This window comes from Aptenodytes forsteri, unplaced genomic scaffold, assembly GCF_000699145.1.
Source record: "Aptenodytes forsteri isolate BGI_AS27 unplaced genomic scaffold, ASM69914v1 Scaffold86, whole genome shotgun sequence".
Taxonomy (NCBI): Eukaryota; Metazoa; Chordata; class Aves; order Sphenisciformes; family Spheniscidae; genus Aptenodytes; species Aptenodytes forsteri.
The window spans coordinates 657,108-678,054 of NW_008795715.1; the positions used below are offsets into that span (position 1 = coordinate 657,108).

At 52.0% G+C, this 20,947-nt stretch overlaps 1 protein-coding gene across 2 annotated transcripts in view; it reads right to left on the minus strand.

The window, feature by feature from the left end:
* Positions 1–19,700, minus strand: part of WIPI1 (WD repeat domain, phosphoinositide interacting 1) — a 21,040-nt gene extending 1,340 nt beyond the window's left edge. Inside the window, exons 1-11 of one of the 2 annotated variants that reach the window (XR_002086243.1) lie at positions 19,619–19,700; positions 17,821–17,990; positions 14,131–14,227; positions 9,661–9,758; positions 8,508–8,600; positions 8,119–8,189; positions 7,093–7,200; positions 6,528–6,692; positions 6,235–6,342; positions 4,868–4,989; positions 1,767–4,109 (exon numbers count right to left, since the gene is read on the minus strand). Coding sequence is in view for 1 of the 2 variants with exons in the window: in XM_019473193.1 (XP_019328738.1) it covers positions 4,009–4,109; positions 4,868–4,989; positions 6,235–6,342; positions 6,528–6,692; positions 7,093–7,200; positions 8,119–8,189; positions 8,508–8,600; positions 9,661–9,758; positions 14,131–14,227; positions 17,821–17,907 (1,050 nt within the window). In the remaining variant the exon portion in view is untranslated. The remainder of the gene's footprint in view (positions 1–1,766; positions 4,110–4,867; positions 4,990–6,234; positions 6,343–6,527; positions 6,693–7,092; positions 7,201–8,118; positions 8,190–8,507; positions 8,601–9,660; positions 9,759–14,130; positions 14,228–17,820; positions 17,991–19,618) is intronic. The other variant, XM_019473193.1, reaches the window with a different exon arrangement.
* Positions 19,701–20,947: the final 1,247 nt, after the last annotated feature.

Sequence of the window (20,947 nt, forward strand, 5' to 3'; positions counted from 1 at the left end):
GGGGCTGCGCCCGCCCGCGGGGGGGGGGCCTCTACGGCCACTAACCATGAGCCAAGGCGCAGGTCTCCCTTTATCAGCTCCAGCCTTGCCAGACTTGACCTGCATCTCCCAGCGGTACGGATGCGATCCCCGCAGCCCCAGCTGCAGGAGGGTCTGTGCCAGTCCCTCCTCCCGGGATCTGTCTCTCCGTGGGCTTCAGGACCATCACTTGCCCAGTTTTGAGGCACAAGCATTGGCACTGGATTGCATGTTTCCCAAGGGACCTCAGATAATGTACTGATAAGCTGGGCTCAATCCTGCAAGCCCCAGCTGCCCAAAATGCCTGTCTGAGCTACCGGGGCAGGAGCTGCCGTGAGGAAGAAGCAGCCAGTCAGGTTCTGCCAAACTTGCTCATCCCCCAGGAAACATGATTATTAGGAGAGCCCCACAGCAAAATCTATTGCCTTTCCTCTGCTCGCAGCCAGCTGTTAAAAAGAAAAAAATCACTTAAAATCATTAGTGTCGCATATCCGCGCAACAGAACGAATGAAACAATCCAGGAAACAGTGAGGAGGAACTTGGGCAAATACCGGTCCCGTGGAGCTGAAGATGCATCTGCAGCCTGGCTGCTTGTATTAAGATCCATGGTTTGGAGCAGCGGGGATGTGCGCGGACCCCACGCTGGGGCACCGATTTCTCCGCCCTGCAGACAGCAGCGCTCCCAGGGTGGGGACGTCGTGCTGCCGAGGGCGGCCGTGGCGCATGGGCTGCTGGAGCTCGTGCTCCTGCCCGTCCTTCCAGGGAGCAAGCAAGAGTGGGAGCTCAGCGAGGAGCTGCTGAGGGCTGCTGCTCACTGCCGGGGGGGAAGTTTTTCTTCCACCCTCAGCACCCCGTAATGAATGCTGCAGGCAGGAGCCACGGGCACGCACGGGCAGCAGCATCCTTTGGCAGCACAGGCAAGCTGCCCAAACAGTTTTGGAGGTTGCCAAAAATCGATGTGAGAGGTGTTTTTTGAGACTGTGTATCAGTGAGGGGAAGCTGTCTTTGAAGAGCTGACCGCCGTATGCAATCTAGCCTGACTTAATGAAATGGGTCTCCCGATAAAGCCTTCACATCAACTCCGGCCCCGAAGCTGACAAGCTTCAGCGTGCAGCCAAATGCAGGACGGATCATGTATGGCTGGAAACACACTGAGCAATCTGCTGGAAGAAATCACCTTTCCTATTGAATCTCAGAAGTTTTAAGAGAGATCTCCTGATGTGCATTCCTCGGGTCCACGAAGGCCATCTTGCTTGCTGAATCCTGTAGGATTTCTTTTGTCAAACCTCACAGCACTACCCAAAAACTGTTCTGACCATGCCTCCGTGGGGAGAGCCACTACGGTGGCTCCCAAAAGTGGAGCTCACCGAGTGGTGCCCTGCCTGGCCCGAAGCACACACCAACAGCTCCCGACACGGCTGGAAACCTCACCGACACTGATAAACCCGCAGGAAGGTGGCAGCTGCTCAGGCAGGTAACCAGAAAACAGCCGTAATTGCCGCAACCATCTGCAGCCAGAGCTGGGTTTGCTTTTCCCATCCCGCAAAGCCTTCTGACCACGCAGAGCAAGGGCGGCGCAGCCTCCTCCCAGCACGTCGCAAGCGCGGCACCTTCACCTCACCTGAGGCTTTAGCCTGCTGTCCATCTCAATAACCCCTGAGCCTTTCTGCGTAAGATCAACGGCAGACCTGAAAGCGCTTAATCCACCCCACCAATGCAAGCAAGAGGCGTAACTGAACTTGTTTAACCTCTTGCCGCAGGATCCTTCAGCAGTCCTGGCACAATCAGTAGCAACATCCACATTCGCTCTTGTTGAGGCCACTTTTTATGAGCCCTCCTTGGGCTTCTCATCTCTTCTCTGATCTGTCCCTCCTTCTGTTTAATGAAGAGGCAGTTTTCGACAATCAGCAACAGATTTAATGTTAGACTGAAGCTGCTTTTCCTCGCTCTGAACAGCTGAGCCTCTGAAGTCTTGCTTGAGGTCAGGGGAAGGCAAGATGTTTCAAAATGGAGAGGAACTGCTGGGTCTGAGCACTGCTGTTTCTCCAAAAGTATGTCTAAGTTCAAAGCCGTACTCGTGGCGTGGGCTGCGGGTGAATATTCCATTTTGTCACAAGTTTTGAGGTTTTTAAATGTCTTTTTCTTGCACACTGGAAAACAAACAAAACCCTTCCCATGTTTCCGCAAAGCAGAATGCTATCAAAACATTTTTGTTGGATAAGGTCAGGTTTTCTCTCCCTCCTTCTCCACACAGAAGTGACCGATGCCTGAAACCCCCCTTGAACGTGTCATTGAGACCGAACATCTCAGTGCTGAGAAAACAGTGAAGTTCAGTGAAATTCAGAGCATCAAAACATCCCGACCAACTCTCCTTATGCACTCACGCAGTGGGAGCCAGCGCTGCACTAGCTGGTAGACCAGAAGCAAAACACATTACCGTCAGCAACGGAGCGGCAAAACCAAAGTCCTAGCTGCAGAGACTGCATCTGGAAGCTCCAATTGCTAAGCCACCGTATCAGGGAATATTTTTGGAAAGCGCCTTCCCTCCCACACCACCTCCTCCCTAACTTTACACATGTAAGTTGCTCTGTCAGGTTCATTACAGCACAGGATTTTGGCAGATCAAAGTTCATTTGATAAAGCACCTGCTGTCGTACAGCAGGGGTTTGGGGCTGCTTTTATATGGCATGGTCCCAGCAGGAAGGCTCATTCAGGAGCAGCGTGATTCCTGCTTGCTGGCATTCGCTTGTCCCCGAACCACATGTTCAAGAGCAGGTTCATCAGAAGGAAGCAAAGGATTTCTCTCTGGCCCCGCGGCTCCTTCCAGGTGCCTGGGCCACCAGCTTCTCCGTGGCCACACGACTTTGACCAGAGGAGGGACATTTTAAATGTCCTTCTTGGGTAATGGGGTAGGACAACTAGAAAACTCTTGTTCTCAGTTTGCAGCAGGTTATGTCACCGGTAAGAAAAGAGAATTGGTCTCAGGTTTATGCAACCCGAGTTGGATTTAGGCAGTGTTGTTTCAAAGGGAGTCATGAGCTAGTCACCTTTTATCTAAATAACACTTTGCATCAGTTAATAGGGAAGTGCCTCACAAAGGTCAGCCTCAGCATATGGAACAAATCCTGGGATCCCGATAAAGTTTTTACTTCCTCCTTTTCAGGCAAAACTCCAACAGCAGGATATGTAAAAACGGAGTAAGGGATTCAAAAGTCTGCCAAGTCTACAACTTGAAATGCATTACAATATTCTGCTGTATTAATGCATTACTATTACGAAGACACCGCTGATTACAACCAGATCATAGCACGGTACCAACATCTGTCCATTTAGGGGTTAGATACTTAACATAATAAATGTGTGTGTAATAGGAAAAGGAGCCGGAGAGACACTGCCAGGCTTAAGTTAGATTTTAAAAAGCCAGTATCTTCTTCCAACAGTAACTGAGAAAGTGCCATATAAAAATCATAAAACGGTTTAAAACTCTGCTATGCCTTTCATCTTTGTACTTGAAAAAGGAGTTTCCTTTTCAGTTAGCTTGGAAATGAAGAGACTGGTGAGGTTCAGGTATGTCCCAGTTGCATTCCATAAACTAATACAACTGACTGTAAACGCAACAGGGAGTATTAAGTTTTTATTTCTAAATGATGGTATTGTTCAAATTCAAGCTATTCCTGGTAATACTAAAAATCTGCGCAAGGCACAAAGGTCAGATCTGGAGCTGAACGTCATTCTGCATCTGCACTTCATTCAACTAGTTTGTTCAGATCCATCTCTAGTTCTTAGGTTTGATCATCTTTGCCCCATCCCTAGCTGCCATTTAGTGGGGGTGTACTTTTCCTGGCACTGTCCCTATAACTTAATTAGTTATTTTAGGCTTCACAGTGAGCTGGGACAAGGTGGGGGCAACAGTATCTCTTCTGTAAGAGGTTAATACTTTCTTCTTAGCATGAGGGCTGAATTGCAGTTTTAGGGGTCCCGAATGCTCACAGGAGGAAACTCATTCTCGTCATCAAGACACACTGGTCCAGTTGCAAACTCATGCTCTGGGATAACCTCTCCTCGCAGGGCACCACCGTCCTCCGAATAACCTGTCCAAGTAAAAATACAAAACATGACAGATAAATGGATGGAAGGAGGCTGGAAACAAACAGCAGAGACACTATTTTATCACCTTTTTAGCACAGAGCTGCTTTCTCTGGCTTTTTGGCAGAGCTCTGGGGAACTGCGGAAGAGAAAGGTATCTCCATTGACACTACAGATTAAGGAATGGACTACATGGCTAGCTCCCGTGGCAGAAACTTTCCTCCTCCCACCATGAATGTAAGCACCAATTTCAGAATAAGATCCACATCTGTATGTGGGCCTTTAGACCCAGGAATATAACGAGATAGTCGGCCAGTCTTCTCCTGCAACAATTTACTGCTAGCTTCGTTAGGATAAGGTGTAAGAGGTTCGGGAGAATCTGTAGCGATCTTGCCACAAAAATAGTGAGATCTGACTTCTACAGCCCCAGTTTCAACTCCTGGAAACCAGCCTGGCAGCAGCTCCTGTCTGACCAACTGCGAAGCTCGGATGTGGTTACCGCTCTGCTGGTGAGCCCATTTGTGGTGCAGCTCTGCACGAGGAGGAGGAGTGCTGGCAAGGGGTCCCGAGAAGCAGCGCAGAAAATGCCTGGCCTGTTTTTGGGGCAGGGGATGAACCAGGTGAGCTCCAGAGAGTCCTGCTGCCCCAGGCTGCTTTGCACAAGTGGTGTTTCTGGTTGAACCCTTGGAAGGTGGGAGACTTTCCACTTTGCCTCAGGTGGCTTTCTCGCTTCTGCCTGAGGAAGGGCAGATGCGATGCTTACCTGGCATGGTTGAAGTTGAAGGCACTGTACTTTGTCTGGCTACAGTTGCTGCGTAAGATTGAGGTAATGGAGGCCGAAGGTCATTTTCTTTGTTCTCCTCCATCTTTCCTGAGCCAAGCAGACTAATTGTACAGGAGCAAGAGAGGGGAGAAGAGTTAGTTCTGATCCCAACCACTCCTTCCCCAGCACCAGCTAAGACAAGCACATGCATCCACGTCTCCTCGAAGCACGTCACCCATCCGCATCACTGCATATAGGCGCTGCCTGCAGCCCTAGCAGCGCTGCAGAGGAGGAGAGCATTGTGCTCTACAAGTAAAGCCGAGGGAGGGAGGGGGGAGCAGAAGATAGGGAAAGCACTACTTCGGCTAGAGGACAATGCTGGCACGAGAATAGAAGGGAACAGATTGACCACAAAAGCTTTAGGTTACAAAGGCAAACAGTGTTTCTAATCAGAGAGGGGGCTCCAAAGGGCTTCCAACAGGAGCGGACTAGATGGCAAAAGCAGCGCTGGCTAGTTTAGGATGGAGTTTGAGCAGAGATATAGTATGATGTAACATAACTCATGACCCAAGGGCCCTTTTCAGTCTAAGAGGAACCCACATACAAAGCTGGCCCGCCAGCTCCGGATGGCCACTTCGGGACGGGAGCAGGCGGGCGTCAGCAGTGTCTGAAGGCGGCAGGGCGGCCGGAGCACGCTGGACAGCGCAGCTTTGAAGTGCTTTTGTTTTGTGGCTTTTCAAAAAACTGCTGGCATTTCCCTGGCTGTCAGCCACCTCCCAGCTTAGAGCACATGTTACATCGCACCCCACCCCAAAGGCTTCACATCTGGAGCCAAGTAGCCCAGATGTGGGGGGGAGGTTACATGCTTAATCCAATTTGCATACAAACTGAACAGCGGCAGCGAAGACTCTGCTTTGGCACTGCATGCCTGCAGGCGTGCATCTGTGCGGGTTTTTGTTTACAGAAGCTCCCAGCGTCGCTCCACACCGTCCTACCCCCAAAGTCAGCTCTCCAGCACCCACTCCACGGCTGGAGAAGGTGCTCTGCTCTCCTGCCACCGTGGTGGTCAGCGCTCTGCTGCTGGAGGCATCTCCTAAGGCACAGCCTGCCCACCTCTGCTGTCTAAGCCGAGATGTCCCACAACTGCCTAGGGATCTGAGATGTCTCTGGTTTCTTCTGCAAGAAGCCCCACATCCCTGCCTGCTGACGTGGTTCCCACCCACGTCTGTCGGATCAGGCAGCTAAAATCACAAAGTCAGTTCTAACGTTCTTGCTCCTACAGCTCCATTTTGTCCTTTCAGGTGAAATTTCCCTTAATCTTTTAAAAGATCAGCCTCTGTATCAGATGTGTCTGGAGGTATAGTTACCTGTGTTTCTTTATTAAGACACACTCCCCTCCATCTTGCGGGTCCAAGTTATAGATATAGAGATGTCCATCTGACGTAGTCACCAACAGTCGAGGCAGCTTCTGAATCCTAATTAGAAAAGCATCATGAGTCCAAACACACCTGCACTCACACACAGATACAGCACGCACCCGCGCTGCGTGCTCTGCAGGCACGGGTGCAAGATAAGGGGCCACAGTGGTGGTGTTCTGCAGAGATAGTCGTGTCTGCTTACAGGCTGGTGTGGCAGAGGGGACGCAGATGTCAATACATACGTGGAGAGAGCGCAGATGTTCCTTTGTCCGGAGATGTTCAGGCGGACAGTGGCAAAGGCTCGATCCTGGTTCATCATGCCCGATACCTGAGCAGGGAGGTAGTTGGTAGCAGCCTGGAACATCTTTCCCATGTAACCGCTCCAGGTTGGAGGCTCTTCTGGCCGGCTGAGGGGGTCACAAAGCAGCATCAGTGGGGCTACCGCAATCAGCCGTGACAAAACAGATCAGGAACAGCCAAAATGATCCTGATCTTAGATACGCAAAGGCTTCTTTGGAGCACCTGCACACATTGTGCACCAGCCTAGCTGGATACATGGGAAGGAGGCAGGGGACAGTGGCAGCTAATAAACCCAGAGCAGGCCTGGAGAGGCTGACAGCAGGGATGCAGTGTGTAGCTTTTCCAAGGAGTGAATCCCACAGGACACAAAGCCAAAGAGACAGTTTGCAGCTGGTATTGCTCATGGAGAGTACGTGGTGAGGAAATGGAGGCCAGCTGCATCAAGGCAGACATCTGAAGCAGAGACACCCCTGGGGCAGGCAGATTAACCCAGGCTAACCCCCTCACCTGTCAGTGAGATGCTCCAGTTTAAAGATGTGTACGGTCTCCGTGTTGCTGGAAGCACAGAGGAACTGGGAATCCATGCTGAACACCAGGGAGCTGATGTTCACATACCTAGGGCCAAGCAAAGACAGGACCGGTCATTTCATGGCATACCGTTCAAGGGGAACTGCTCAGTTTTGCTCACAGAGAAGAGGACAGGGAGGAAGGAGACCCATACACGGCGAGGAGCACCCTGCCTGGCTGCTGCTGAGCCTGCAGGCTGACTGACTAGCATTTCCCTAATCCCTTTGCTCAGCAGAGCTAGGGGTAGCCTCAAGGTAGTGACAAACAGCCAGAGAGGTGGAAATGTCCTTGCTCACAGAGCTGCCTGTGGAGTGAACATCTGTGCCAGCCTCGCTACAGCAGCTAAAGCTTCTGGCACTGCAAAGGCCAGGGAGGACATCCAAAGCGCTGGGTAGCCAGATACATGCGGCATCTCCTCCTGCGCAGGATCAGCAGGGCTGGGGTGTCTTGGTCACGGCAGTTTTTGTCCTTGCAGAAGTGGGTGCAAAATCACAGGCAGGTCAGGGATGGGGAAGAGGGAAAAGTCAGGAAAAGATCTACTGAAAACACTTGAGGGAGCCTGCAGAAGGGCAGCCCATTCCTGCCATCGAGACTTGGGCTCTGCGCAAATGACTTAGTAGCTTCAAAACACCTCCTTTGAGAGGGCAAGTGTTGGGCTGATAACTTTGGGGACTTCATTATTTCAAGTAAGAAACAAGAAAGGACAGAGTAAATGGACAGAATCTACCTCTGTTCTCTGCAGTCACCCTGTTCTGCGACACACTGAATTGAATTGCTAAACTTGCCGGAGGCAGCTGGGCACAGCATGGCTGTCTGACACAATGACATTTCTAATATGCTCGCTCTTGTTTTCTTTCTGCAAAAGATGCCAAAGCCACCAGGATCTGACGTTGCCCTGTCCCTGTGTTTACATTTCTGCTCCAGGAGCCCTCTGTGTACTTGTCACTGACAGAAGAATGAACTGACCTTTTCATCCCTCGCCGGAATTCATAGAGCTTTTGCCCACCAGGAATGGAAAACACACGAATGACTGTGCCCTGCAAAAAATGCAAATGAAGAGATCACGCAGGAGCAGGGCAAAGAGCGCGAGCCCTTTCTCTGACACACCCAGGAAACTCAGGACGTGCAAAGGCCCCTCCTGTTTGCCAGCCGCTGTCAATCTGAACCCGATACACTGGCCTCTTACAAGTCAGAGTCCTTTTAGTGCCCGTCCTCTGTTGGCTGTGTTTAAGAACGGGCAGCTCAGAGGTCCTGCTCTCCATGCTCCAGGCAGCCAAGCTGGCTGGGACACCCCTGCCAGCCGCAGGCAGAGAGCACGGGCAGCAGGGAGGGTGCTCGCAGCAGCGCTCACTCACTTTTTCGGAAGCACTTGCCAGCTTCGAGCCAGTGGAGTTGAAGGCGAGAGCAGCCAGAGGCCCATCATGGGCAGGAATCGTGCAGGCCGTTTTCTGTAGGGCAGAAGGTAATGTGAGTGCAAAGAGACACGCTGCTCCTCGGACTGCGTGAGGGCAGGGCATGCCCTGCCTCGCACCCCATCCAGGCCTGCCGATACGGATTCACGGGATTGTGTCGCACTTATGGTATCCCTTCAACATCCGCAGCGTTTCTTATCTTTGCGCTGCCTTGAGCTCACTCCCCACCTACTACGGCCACTGTGATTACAGAAAGCCCCTTTCAGGGGCAGAGGTCCTCAGCTCCCCACCTCTCCAGGCTGCGGGATCGCGACTGCGCCGGCTCTGAAGCCTGGCATTTCTTTGCACAGGGACAGAGCTGGCCTCCCTGCAATTCGCTCGGCTGTACAGCAAATCCTGCTGCAGCGACACCACCCCGATGCCTGCAGGGAGCCCAGGCCCCCGCTAGTACCTCTCACAGCAGCAGCGTGTTTTCCCCTTGTGCTCTGCTCCTCCCCTGCTGCAGATCCTTAGCTCCTGCTGCATGTACAGAGCGACAGCCTTATGTAATCCAAAGCCCTGGCATAAACAGCAGATAATCATGACCCTGCTTCCCGCCAGGGACAGATTTCCTGAGGGGGGCTTTGGACACCTCACCCTCTCTGTGACTTCGGGTCCGGCATCCCTTCCAGCCCGCGGCATGGCAAAGCAGCTGCTCCAGGTCCTGCGCTGCGCCTGGAGCAGCTCCAACCCTCCCTGAGCCACCCTGGTCACATCAATCCCATGGGATACACTGCTGACGCTCCTAAAGGAACCCCCTATAGGAACTCCTGTGTCAGCCTGGCAGCGGCCCTTGGACTGCGGGGTAATGGGTCACGTTTCCCTTAATATCCCGTACTGGGAGATGGATGTCCTGATCTCAAAGAGGCTGTCTGCTTCGCATGGCGTCCAAGCAAGGGGGATGGGGAACATGCCTGCGCCGGGCAATTCCCTTGCAGTCTAGCTTGGTGGAGTGTATTTAATTCATCCTTCCCAAAGGCCCTGTTGGCTTTGCTGTGGTTCTGTTTGTTTTCAGTCCCTGCTGGTAACCAAATGGGCGAGCTTCGCACTTACTTACCAAAGTATTTCCATCGTAAAGCGCGATCTCTCCGCTGGTCGCACTGCCGGGATAAGCCAAGTAGGAGTTGGCGTGGTTGATCGAGAGAGCGCACAGACCTGGCAAGGTGAGAAGGACGCAGCTGAGGTTGTATGCTGGTGGAGGACGGAAAGCAGAAACGTGGCCATGGACACCGTAAGGGGGTTCAGGCTCTGTCTCATTTTGGGGCAGTGTCTGGCACCGGGCACACGCTGGCTGCACGCTGGCAATGCCTCGGCCGTGGGGACACCTGCTGGTATGGGACAGTACGGCTCACTTCTCCCAGCCACCGTCCCCCCTGAAACCCTGCTCAGAAGGAGCCCAGGTCCTGCTTTTGGGCACACTTTTGGCTTCTCCCCCTTAATCATCTCCTTTGAGAAGGCAAGAATAGGTGCGTGAAACACAGCAAGGGACATCCTGGTGTCAGGGCTAACAGGACTCCTGTCCAGGCACATCTGGGCACCTCCAGATGTGCGCAGGGTGTAGGTGCCGGGTCAGAAGCTCAGATAAGCAGCGTAGCGCAGACGCAGCCCTGGTATGAAGCCTGGCACATGAAGGCTGTGGCCGTGGGGCTGGGCAGTGCCGTTTCCTTCTTCTCCGAACGGAAAAGGGAAGCAGAGAAAGACAAAGCAAATGCCACAGTTGTGCAGGGAGTTTCCGGCTGACAAGGAACTTGAACCTAGCTAAATTTTAACCACAGGGGGAATGCTTCCCCATAATGGCCATCTGTTTTTATGCCAACATGAGCATAAACGTTCCCAAACACCCCTTTCAAAGTGAGCAGGAACTACAGGATGAGACAGGGATGTATGGATGTGTGTGTGGGCACGTCCATCCGCCTGTCCCCCAGGTGACCTCGGAAAAGAGCATCTCTTCCTGCCTCTCATTTCTGCTGCTGGCTGAGGACCCATCCCAGTGAATCCTGTCACATACAGAAATGGGTCTCACTTGATTCCTGCGCCACGTGCGCGTGCTCACAGTCCTCCCAAATCCGACTCAAGGCTTCAGCATGACCTGAGCTTCCTGGCCCCCGCTGGGAGGTCCCACCTAGTCCCACGTGCGGAGGAAGCCGAGGGGTTAAAGGCTGCCGGGGATGCTGCCATACTCCCCAAACAGGATACCCGCACTCGTGCACGTATATGCACGGACGCGCACACACATGCTGTGCAACCCATCGTGTCAGGACACGGCCCTGGCCCAGGCCCAGCAGAGGGAAGGATCGGCTGAAGCTCTCGTTTTAGGTCATTGTTTATGAGAAGAGACCGCAGCGGAGCCAGGAGCTGCAGGATCAGCCAGGGGCCCCAGGGATCCACTCCCTATCAATCAGAGGATTTACATCATGCCAGGGATGGTGCGCACTGGGGAGAAGAGGCGCAGCAGCAGCAAAGTGCAGGCAATTAAAAGGCACACAAAGAGGGAGGGATAGGAGGAAGGCAGAGATAGCCCAGAGACTTTGCTCATGATGAGCATCCTGTCTTTTCAGGATAGTCTTCCCCAGCCTAGGCAGCATGGGGGGATCAGCGCAGCCCTTTCTCTAAGTGAAGGATCTAGAGAACGCTCAAGCTAAACAAAGCAAGCTCTGAGCGGCTGGTGTGAGTCACCCGCTCCCTCTGCTCCGCGCCTGGTTGGGAAAGGCAGACGGGAAACCAGGCCAGGGGAAAACACAGATGCGAGTGTACTGGGCTGACCTCAGGGATGCACAAAGAACAAGGATCACAAGGGACACAGGCAGCCTTTGAAGATGCTCCTCTGCTCTCGGCAGCCCCACAGCCCTGAGGAGGGTCGGTGCGTGCAGTGGCAGGCTCGTGAGGGAGGAGGCAGGGTGGTGTTGCTCAGGATGGCACCTCTGGGAATGCCACATCGCAGGTGGCTTCCTCAAGCAGCACAGAAAAAAGCTACTGCATCCAAGAAGCCTGGCCTTGCCCCTAAGCCAGCAGGTCCAGGCGGATCTGGGGCTTGGGGGGAGCCATGTGAGGTGGTTTCCAAAGCTGCAGTTGTCCCCAAGATGTGCCCCCAAGGCACACATGTCAGCGTGAGCGCTGCAACCTCCTTAGTGAGGGATAGGAGGAAGGGAGAGATAGCCCAGAGACTTTGCTCGTGATGAGCATCCTGTCTTTTCAGGATAGTCTTCCCCCAGCCTAGGCAGCATGGGGGGATCAGCGCAGCCCTTTCTCTAAGTGAAGGATCTAGAGAACGCTCAAGCTAAACAAAGCAAGCTCTGAGCGGCTGGTGTGAGTCACCCGCTCCCTCTGCTCCGCGCCTGGTTGGGAAAGGCAGACGGGAAACCAGGCCAGGGGAAAACACAGATGCGAGTGTACTGGGCTGACCTCAGGGATGCACAAAGAACAAGGATCACAAGGGACACAGGCAGCCTTTGAAGATGCTCCTCTGCTCTCGGCAGCCCCACAGCCCTGAGGAGGGTCGGTGCGTGCAGTGGCAGGCTCGTGAGGGAGGAGGCAGGGTGGTGTTGCTCAGGATGGCACCTCTGGGAATGCCACATCGCAGGTGGCTTCCTCGAGCAGCACAGAAAAAAGCTACTGCATACAAGAAGCCTGGCCTTGCCCCTAAGCCAGCAGGTCCAGGCGGATCTGGGGCTTGGGGGGAGTCATGTGAGGTGGTTTCCAAAGCTGCAGTTGTCCCCAGGATGTGCCCCCAAGGCACACATGTCAGCGTGAGCGCTGCAACCTCCTTAGTGCAAATCCTGCCCCTGACATGAGCCACATGAAAAACAACATCTTTGAGCACACATGAAAAACAACAGGCTTGCCCACCATGGGCATTATCCTCTCTTGCGTGGAGGAGGGTGGATCAGGAGCCAGGTCCTGGCCAGGAATAGCCAGGGATCTCACTGTGACTGGCCGGTGGGTATGCAGCAAATCCCAGTCCTCACTCTGCTGGTGTTACCGTGCCCACGGTGCACACTTTGGGGGGGGCGGCATGCTTGCCGTGTGCTCCTACACCCCCCCAGCACAGATCCCCACTCCGAAAAGGGTTGTCCGAAGAGTGGTGAGGCTGGACTGCCTCAGCCTCCTGGACACGCTGTCCTCGAGGTCAGGCTTGGGACCAAAGCAGATGGTCCAGGGACAAAGGGAGCACGCGTGGCCCAGCACTTGTCGCTCAGCTCATTTCAATGACAGCTGCTGTGGTGAAAGGGTTTTAAAAAATTAAGCCCCTATGAAGTTCTGTAATCTGCAGCAGCCTAGTGCTGTCCCGGTGAGCGCTGATTGCTGTTGCTCTTAAATCATGACCTGATCGTTCAGCCCCACTGCAGGACAGCTTCAGGCCTGGGTATCCCTGCCCTGCCTGCCGCTGCTGGGCTTTCTCAGGAAGGTTTTAAACTTTAATTATATTTGCAGTATTTAGTATGTTTAATCCACAGGGAGAGGCCATCTGTTGAGACCTGAAGTAGGTCAGGGGAGCCGCCCGAAGAGCGTCCCTTGAAAGCCCAGAAGCCAGGCGTGAGCACATCAGCAACTTCCCAATCAACCACCCGTGAAACGATGCTGCAGCCTGTGACCAACCAGGATATCACAGCAACGCACGGCAGCGCTGCCGCAGGCGCTCGGCCAAGTTTCCCTCTCTGCGGCTAAAAATAGCTCCGCTCCCATGAGCAGGAAAGCCGGATTCACCCTGTGCCTCACAGAGAGGATCTGTTCTGCAGCCACCTGCCCTGCTCCTTGGGTTTGCAGCGTATATGGAATAATATCAGGTGGCAGCCCGGGCTCCTGGGAACCCCCTGGCAGGGAATTAGCGCTGTGCCTGGCTGTGTTTTCTGCCCCGAGGTGATCTTCACAGTGCTAATCACTTTGGGAGCTGACCCCAAGCCCATAAGTAATCACAGGAGCTTTCTACCTTAGTGGAGCAGTGCATGTCCATGGCTGAGAGAGAACCTGGGTTAACCGCAGGTCTGCAGGGAGTGCCGAGCTCTGCAGCACGGTGTGAAGCTGCAGAGCTGACTCACGCCAGCAGCACAGGGAAGCGGGGCTCCTTCGTCCGGAGAGCAAAAACGCCGCGGGACTCTCTGATGCAGGGCACGGTGAAGGAAGGGCAGGGAGCCCCGGAGGGAGAGTTTCAAGTTGTCCTATATGTGGAGGGAAACTTGCGGTCCTGGCCTGCCTTACAGCTTTCCACTTGTGAAAGAGAATAAAGGCACACTGCGGGAAGCTGTGAGCTGCACAGACATCCCGCGCGAGGACAGGAAGGGATCGAACCTGGGAGGTGAAGTCAAACCATGCTGACCATTTCTGCTCTCCTGTGATGCATTTGCTCAGGACAGAGCGGGGTTTCTGCTCTCCCAAGCCCGACTGACTGCCTCCGCGCATTTCTGTCTCCCCAGTGCTGAATTAGGATATACAACCCACAGGCTGGTTTAAATACTAACACCAGCGTTGTGGCTCTACAAAGCTCCTGCAGAGCTGATCTCTCCCTTTCACACAGCTCTCCCATGCTTACCTGTTGTATTTGGAGGCATATCCAGAATAGTCTTCAAAAGCTTCATGTCCTTAATGTTATGGATGTAAATTGACTCCTCCAGGCAAACAACCAGCCTCTGCAAAGGACACAAGGGACATGCACAGAACCTCACCAGCATGGGCACCGTGCCTCTGTCTGCTGCTCCCGCAGTTCACAAACCCAAATCTTCACTGTCAGAAAAACTCAACAGGAATTTCTCATGCACTAAAATGTAACAGAAACATGATCTCTTCTGCTTCTCCATCCCCTCTCACTGGACAACCTTTGATTTTGTATGAGACTGCTTTTGAGAGCCGCCTGCATCTGGTCTTGCTTTAGAAAGCAGATAAAGTATCATGACTTCTGCTCTGCTACTCTAAGAGCTGATCTTCCACATTCCCAGACCCCAGGAACAGGAAGACACATCAGGGTTATACCCTAGCCATGGGGCCTTGATTGCCATCAATTCCTACCCCACCTTTTCTTTGCAGTTCTTTTCATAGCAAATTACTTTTTGATCATGAAGACCAGGCAGCAGAGAGGCTGCCAATCCTGCTTGTCAGTATGCCTACAGATGGGACTACGTGCCCCTCGCCCTGATTTTTTCCCGATTGGGGAGTGAACGTTTAGGTGATGGGCCTCCCACTGCTGCTAAACCTAATGCATCTGTTCATCAAATTAATGTTTCTTTTCCCATTCGGCATCAGCGGGCAAGACACCTTTATGTGCCCTGAGTTGTGCAGCAGAATTGCATAAAAACTGGGCTGGGAAACATTTGTTCAGGGACAGTCACAGTGGTTAGTGTTTCACACCGAGTATTTACACCATCTTGGCAGATGGGTAGGGCATTTCCAAGTTAATGTGCTTGTACCTCTTCTGCTGAACTCGTCAGGAACACCCACCCACCCAGCCACGAGGCAGCTGCTCAGAGAGGAGCTGCCAAGCGATGGGGAGGAAAGGCAGAAAGGAAAAAGGAAGCCTAATGTTATAACCTTAGCGCTGGGTCGCCATCTCCACGACCACTCAGCTTTGTGTCTCAGCTTGGTCCAGATCTCTACGTGTTAAACGGAGGCATTTTGCATAGAGGCTTTTTTGGGACCAGGCTTTGGATCTGGCTGAGGGGTTGTGCTTTCTAAGCCCAGCGAGCGCACAGCTCCACCTATGTTAGTGCCAAGTCTCCAGAAGTGCTGAAAACCTCCCAATAAAAATGTAAGGCCAGGCTCCATCCAGGCTCCTGAAGTTGGAGCATCTGAATCCATGTACAGGAAGCCTCCACCTTTTTAGAAATGAGGCCACTTATTTAGTATCTAAATGTGGAGCTTAGTCACTAACTTGAAACACCCACATTAGAAAATCTTTGCCTTGCTCCACCATTACTCTCGGATCAAACTCTTTCCCACTTCTATTCCTGCTAACCACAGCATCTGGGGCTGTGTCAGAGCCATTTTGCATTTCCAGGAAGACTTTGTCTTTTCTACAGTAACAGCCATCAACTTGCTAGCAGAGACCGTCAGAGTAATATTTATACAGCTGATTTCGGCAAAGCCACCATGTGCTTTCCCAGAACTGCAAAACGCAGTGCTATTGATGTACAGGTGAAGGGAGGTTTCCAGATGACAGCAAAGCAACAGCCAGAGCTGCAGCAAGAGATGCTGGCACTGACAGGGACAAAATCCAGGAAAGGGACGGGGGTGGGAGGTGAACAGGCGAAGGAGGCCTGGACAAGCTCACCAGGAGTTGGAGAGGGCTCGTTCTCTGCCTCCTGCCCTCCATGCAGCCCTGTAGCCCATGCTAACGTCAGTGCAAACCCTGCTGAGATGAGGAATGGGCTTTATCCTCACCGTGCACACAGACGGAGCCTCAGAGAAGGTGCCCGGTGCTGTGATTGCTACACAGGGTTCAAGGCACTGCGTCTTGTACAAAATGTTACTGCTCACCAGTATTTTTCTTTAGTACTTCAGTTTGACACGAATCAGGTTAGATAACTGAGTTGTATGTTGAGGACTTCAATGTGCTGGGTATGGACGCAGCCAGGGAAAAGTACCAAACCTCTCCAAAGAGCTCAGCAGGGTTTCAGCAGTGAATGAAAACCCAGGGGGGTTACAGGAGAGCTTCTCACCGGTCCCACAGCACAGCCTTATTCCCCACTTTAAGACAAATCACGATCTACCTTAACACATCTGAGAGTTACAACGGAGCTTGGAAGAAAGAATTCCCATGGATCAACAACAACTGAGGGACTCACTCGTTTGCAGAACGAGGACTTTTTCACAGCGAGCTCAAATCGAAACACACACCATTTGTTTGAGACTGTTCCTGGCTTATTTGCCACCATTTTCCCGTGTTAATGCCTTGTATGGGATTTGGCCTTCTATGGACTTTTAATGAAGTATAGCTTTCATACAGAAGCCCAGGCGAGGGGTTCAAATGTCACAGCACACGCAGAACCTGACTGCCACCAGTTTAAATCTTGAACGTAGATTGAAACAGTCATTTCTCTTCTGTCTACCCAAGTATCGGTAGCATCTTCACATCTCGCCAGGTGTGTCTGTGTTACAGCTAAAGGATGAGCTCAGCCCAGGATTTGAACCGAAGCTCATAAAGCAGCCCAGGAACACGGATGCAAAGGCTGGGCCTATGCATCATCTTCAGGCAATCGCCAGAACAGCACATGGGCAAAAGCCTGAACTTATTTTATTCTCACGCTAATCTCCTAGAGCTGCTAAGCAGAACCTCCCAGTTTATTTTTATACATATACATCTATCTGCAATTCAATGGAAGTCCTTACTTTGCCAGGTCCACTGTAAATTTAAGTGAAAAAAATCAATTTAGGACAGATTTAATTGTAGTACAGGAACTTCTAGTCAAACACAGCTTTACTGGAAACTCAACCCAGAGTTTTCTTATGGGAGAGCCTTACTGCAGGACTCACTGTTGCTAACTGAGGAGAGGCTGATTATATACAATTACACAGACTGCTTATTTCTTCATTGTAAAAGGTCCTCTGCTTCTTACGGCATATACTTTGAAAATAATTATGGACAAAAAGAAAAGATGACTTAAAATCCTCCAAAAGGGCTCAAGGCTGCATGAGGCTGTGTCAGTTCAGAGAATAACATTCTAAAAGCCGCCTTCTAAGTGGCCTGAATGTTTTCTATACCTTTAAAAATAAAACAAGGCTGCTCGCAGCACTTGAGAAGCAGCCTTTCGCCTCATCCACGGAGTTCAAGTTACTCCTGGGTTTTGTTACCAACTTCGAAGGTCTCATTTGCAACCAAGATGGCAGAGGTGGGCCTGAAGTCAGGATGTGGAATCCAAGGGAGGGAGGAAGATGAAAAGGTGTTTTTTTGGCAGAGTTGCGTGCTGAATAGGCAAGAAGGCAGACAACAAAAAGCCTTTGTGTAACTGCTACGAAAACAAGGACTTAGCTTCATTTTACTGAAGCAAACAGTTGCGGCAGACGCTATCCACAGCCATCCTGCTCCTCTGTCAGAGGTCACCAAGCTTGAAATGAAGCTGGTAGGAGAGGACAGGTACCTCTACCCCTCCAGTCCCCCTTCACAGTCTCCGTCCAAACCTCCCTGGGCTGCCGCTGTTCTGCTAGGCAGCGGGGTCCCAGATGGAAAGTCAACACCAGCAAAGAGCCAGAGTGGGACAACTCTGGCTAACCCCTTTCCCCAGCCTCTTACCTGACGATTCAGCCGGATGGACAGTATGTTACTGGAATAGCTATAGTTGCAGATCTCAGTCCCTTTCTTGAAGTGGTAGACATTCATTTGCTGTGGCTTGGCATGACTGACCACAACCACAAGGCTGCTGGAGAACAGACGCTCCACGATGTAAACATCTGGGATTTCATCTGGGCACAGAAGGAAAGCAAGACACAGTCTTTAGCTTGGCTTATGGTTGGTTTGATTGCAGCAACAAGTAAGACTCAAGAGGGAATCGGGTTGGAACGCTCAGTGCTAAGGTGTTCAACATCTGCTTTCATTAAAAATTTCTCATACCTGGCACAAAGCATTTAGGACAGAGCAGGAAAGGGTTAATGAACCTTCCCCTGAAGGCAGAATTCAAGCTAGCCCCCTTTGACAGTGCTGCTGTGCCTCTCCTGGGCAGGGCCCTCCAGCTGAAGCTAATCCTTGGGCCCTCCAGCTGTAGTTAATCCTTGGGAAGGGGATATAAAAAGGAGGAGCTCACCCAGCTTGGTCAGGGACTTTCTTGGAGAGAGTGAACAAGCCAGGGTTTGCTGAGGTAAGGTGCAAGCTGTGTGTAACTCACTGTTTATTCTGCATGGTGTCTGATTTCTCCTAGCCTCCTTAGGGAAGGCTGACATGTTTAGTCCTTCCCTGTCACTGGGGTTGTGGTCTCTAGAGAGCTCTAGTATGGCTGTGGTGAATGGTGGTGTGGTATGTCTTGCAAAGACCATGTTTGGAATGACTCCTGTTGTGTTGAGAAGGCACCATTGCAATGGTCCTGGTGGACCTGTACCTAAATTATCAGGGACTATGACTTCTAGTGTAGGTAGCCCTGAATGGTGCTCAGTGCTTGGGCTGTACTGCGCTGGAGGTACGGGGACTGCCCCACAGCCATGATGTAGGACTGCTTGTGTCTCAGCCCATCACCTTGAGCGTTTCACCAGCAGGGATCTGTTACTCTCTGGCCCTTGGTCTGACTCTGGGGGCAATTCAAGCTCCTAAATACTTTTAAAATAAGCCTATAGCTTGCTGCTGTATAGCAGCTGAGTTACCCTGTGAGGTAAAGAGGAAAGGAGCCTGGGCTCTGTTCCAGATGATGTAGCTATGTCTGGTTGCCGAGATTCCCTCTATAGCCAGTGGAGAGAGACTAGCATATTCCAGCTGTGAGGTGTATTTCTAGTGCATCTCAGCTGAAACACTTCTGGCTGTGGCCTGAACCAGACTAGAGTACGTGCTCCATGAGGCCTGACTTGTTTCAGGCTGTTAAGTGCATTGCATGCTGATCTGAGCACAGCTAATCACTGAAAGCCTGCTGTGAATGACCTTCTTACGTGGGAAACCTGTTAAAAACATCTTGCTTGTAAATTCCACATAGGACTAAAAGCCTGCGAGTTATCTAGCATCTGTGCTGGGAGTCTGCAGTCTCCTGTCTGTGTATCTGAAACATGCTAGTGGTAAACTACCTCTGAATGCTGGTTTGCAGGACAAACTGCTGCTGTCAGACTGACAGCAGTGAAAAAGAAGCTGGACTCTAAACTTGTGGGAGTCCTTCAACTTTGTTAAAGTACTACTGACTGTTCAGAAGCTCCTCCAAGGCTGTAGCTCGCTGTAAAGGCTGCTGGGCACAGGGCAATAGCCAGAGCTGTTCCTCTCCTGATATGGGTACAGCAGAAACGGGTGTCACTTCTGCAACAGCAGTGAGCAGAATCACCCCCTCAAGGCAGACTGAAGTGCAGTAACACAGGTAAAGTCTGTCAGCCAATATTCCACCACAGCGGAACAGGAGACTTACTGCTTTCATGGACCTGGTCCAGTTGCTCCACAGAACTCAAGGAGAAAAGCCTGTATCCAGTTGTGGTTCCAATTGCCAGGGAGCTGCAAAGACAAGACAAAAGCTTGCTAGTTTAGATCTTGTGGCCTCCAGATGATAGCAAGAGTCCCTGCATGTAGGGGAAATGGGTAGATCCTGGTACAGTGATTTGTGTAGGCGCAACTTCAGTTTCCACTTTCAACCTAAAGTGTGTAAGGTAACAAACCCAAGAATCCTGCTTTCCATCTGAGGCTATTGCAGCCTACAGAGGTAGGCTCACAGTATCCCTGTGAGACAGCAAACTATCATCCATTCACGTGGTCCTGCGGCTGCTGGAGGAACAAACAGGCATATTTCTACCTGGGAGGCTGCGGACAGGACCTTTGGGACCTAAAAGGGAGCTCTTTCCTAAGCGAGGAGCTGATCCGTCTACATTGACATGCTGACTTGCAAGGGCTGTGGAAGCTTTGCTCTCCCTGCTAACGGCAGTGGGTGCAGGCATGTAGTGCAAGGCGCAGTTGTGCCAAGCGCTGGCTCTGCTCAGTTCTGGGTATAGTGAGCAGCAACATCTTAAATCAGCAGCCGGCCCAGAATACCAACACACAGCGTTTGTGCTGGTGCTGGCCAGCAGGTTCACGTCAGCATTGCCACCCATCAAAGCACTCTTTGTTTAGACACAGTAAAAGCAAAGCAGTGCTGCAAAGGTAATGATATTTCCAGGTGTGAGACTGGTATCTGTGATTTTTATCTTGTACCCCATGACCTGGGCTGATCTCGGCTCTGGGCTATGATTGCCAGGCACTGTGTCTAGTTCACTGCTTCAGGATGTTTGTTGTCCTGCTTGGAAATGGCTCTTAAATGATGGCTTTGAAGCAGGTAAACCGCAGGCTAGCAACAGCGTAAGGGTGAGAGGCTCCAAGGAAACCCTCTGTTGTCCTGAGGAGGTGGTGGGGTGGTACTTTAGCACAGGCTGCTCGCCGAAAGCCAGCGCAGGGCTCTTGGCACAGAGCCCTGGGCAAGTTTGCCACCTACAAAGTAGCCACAGCACAGGCCAGCCAGGCATCGGCACGGAGGGGCTGTCAGCGGACAAAGCCCTGAGAGAAAGTCGCTCCTCTGACCAGCCAAAAATGCTTTCCAAACTGCTGGGGAGGTAAAAAAAAAAGTGATTCTTCTGAATTCGCTGCCTCCCTGGGACTCCCAGAGACCTAACCTGGGGCACTCGAGGATGTCTACCGAGAGCCGGGTGCCCCCAAAGAGGGGGGCAGGGCCTCGTGGGGCCGGGGGATCCCGCAGGGCCAGCCCCCCCTTCGG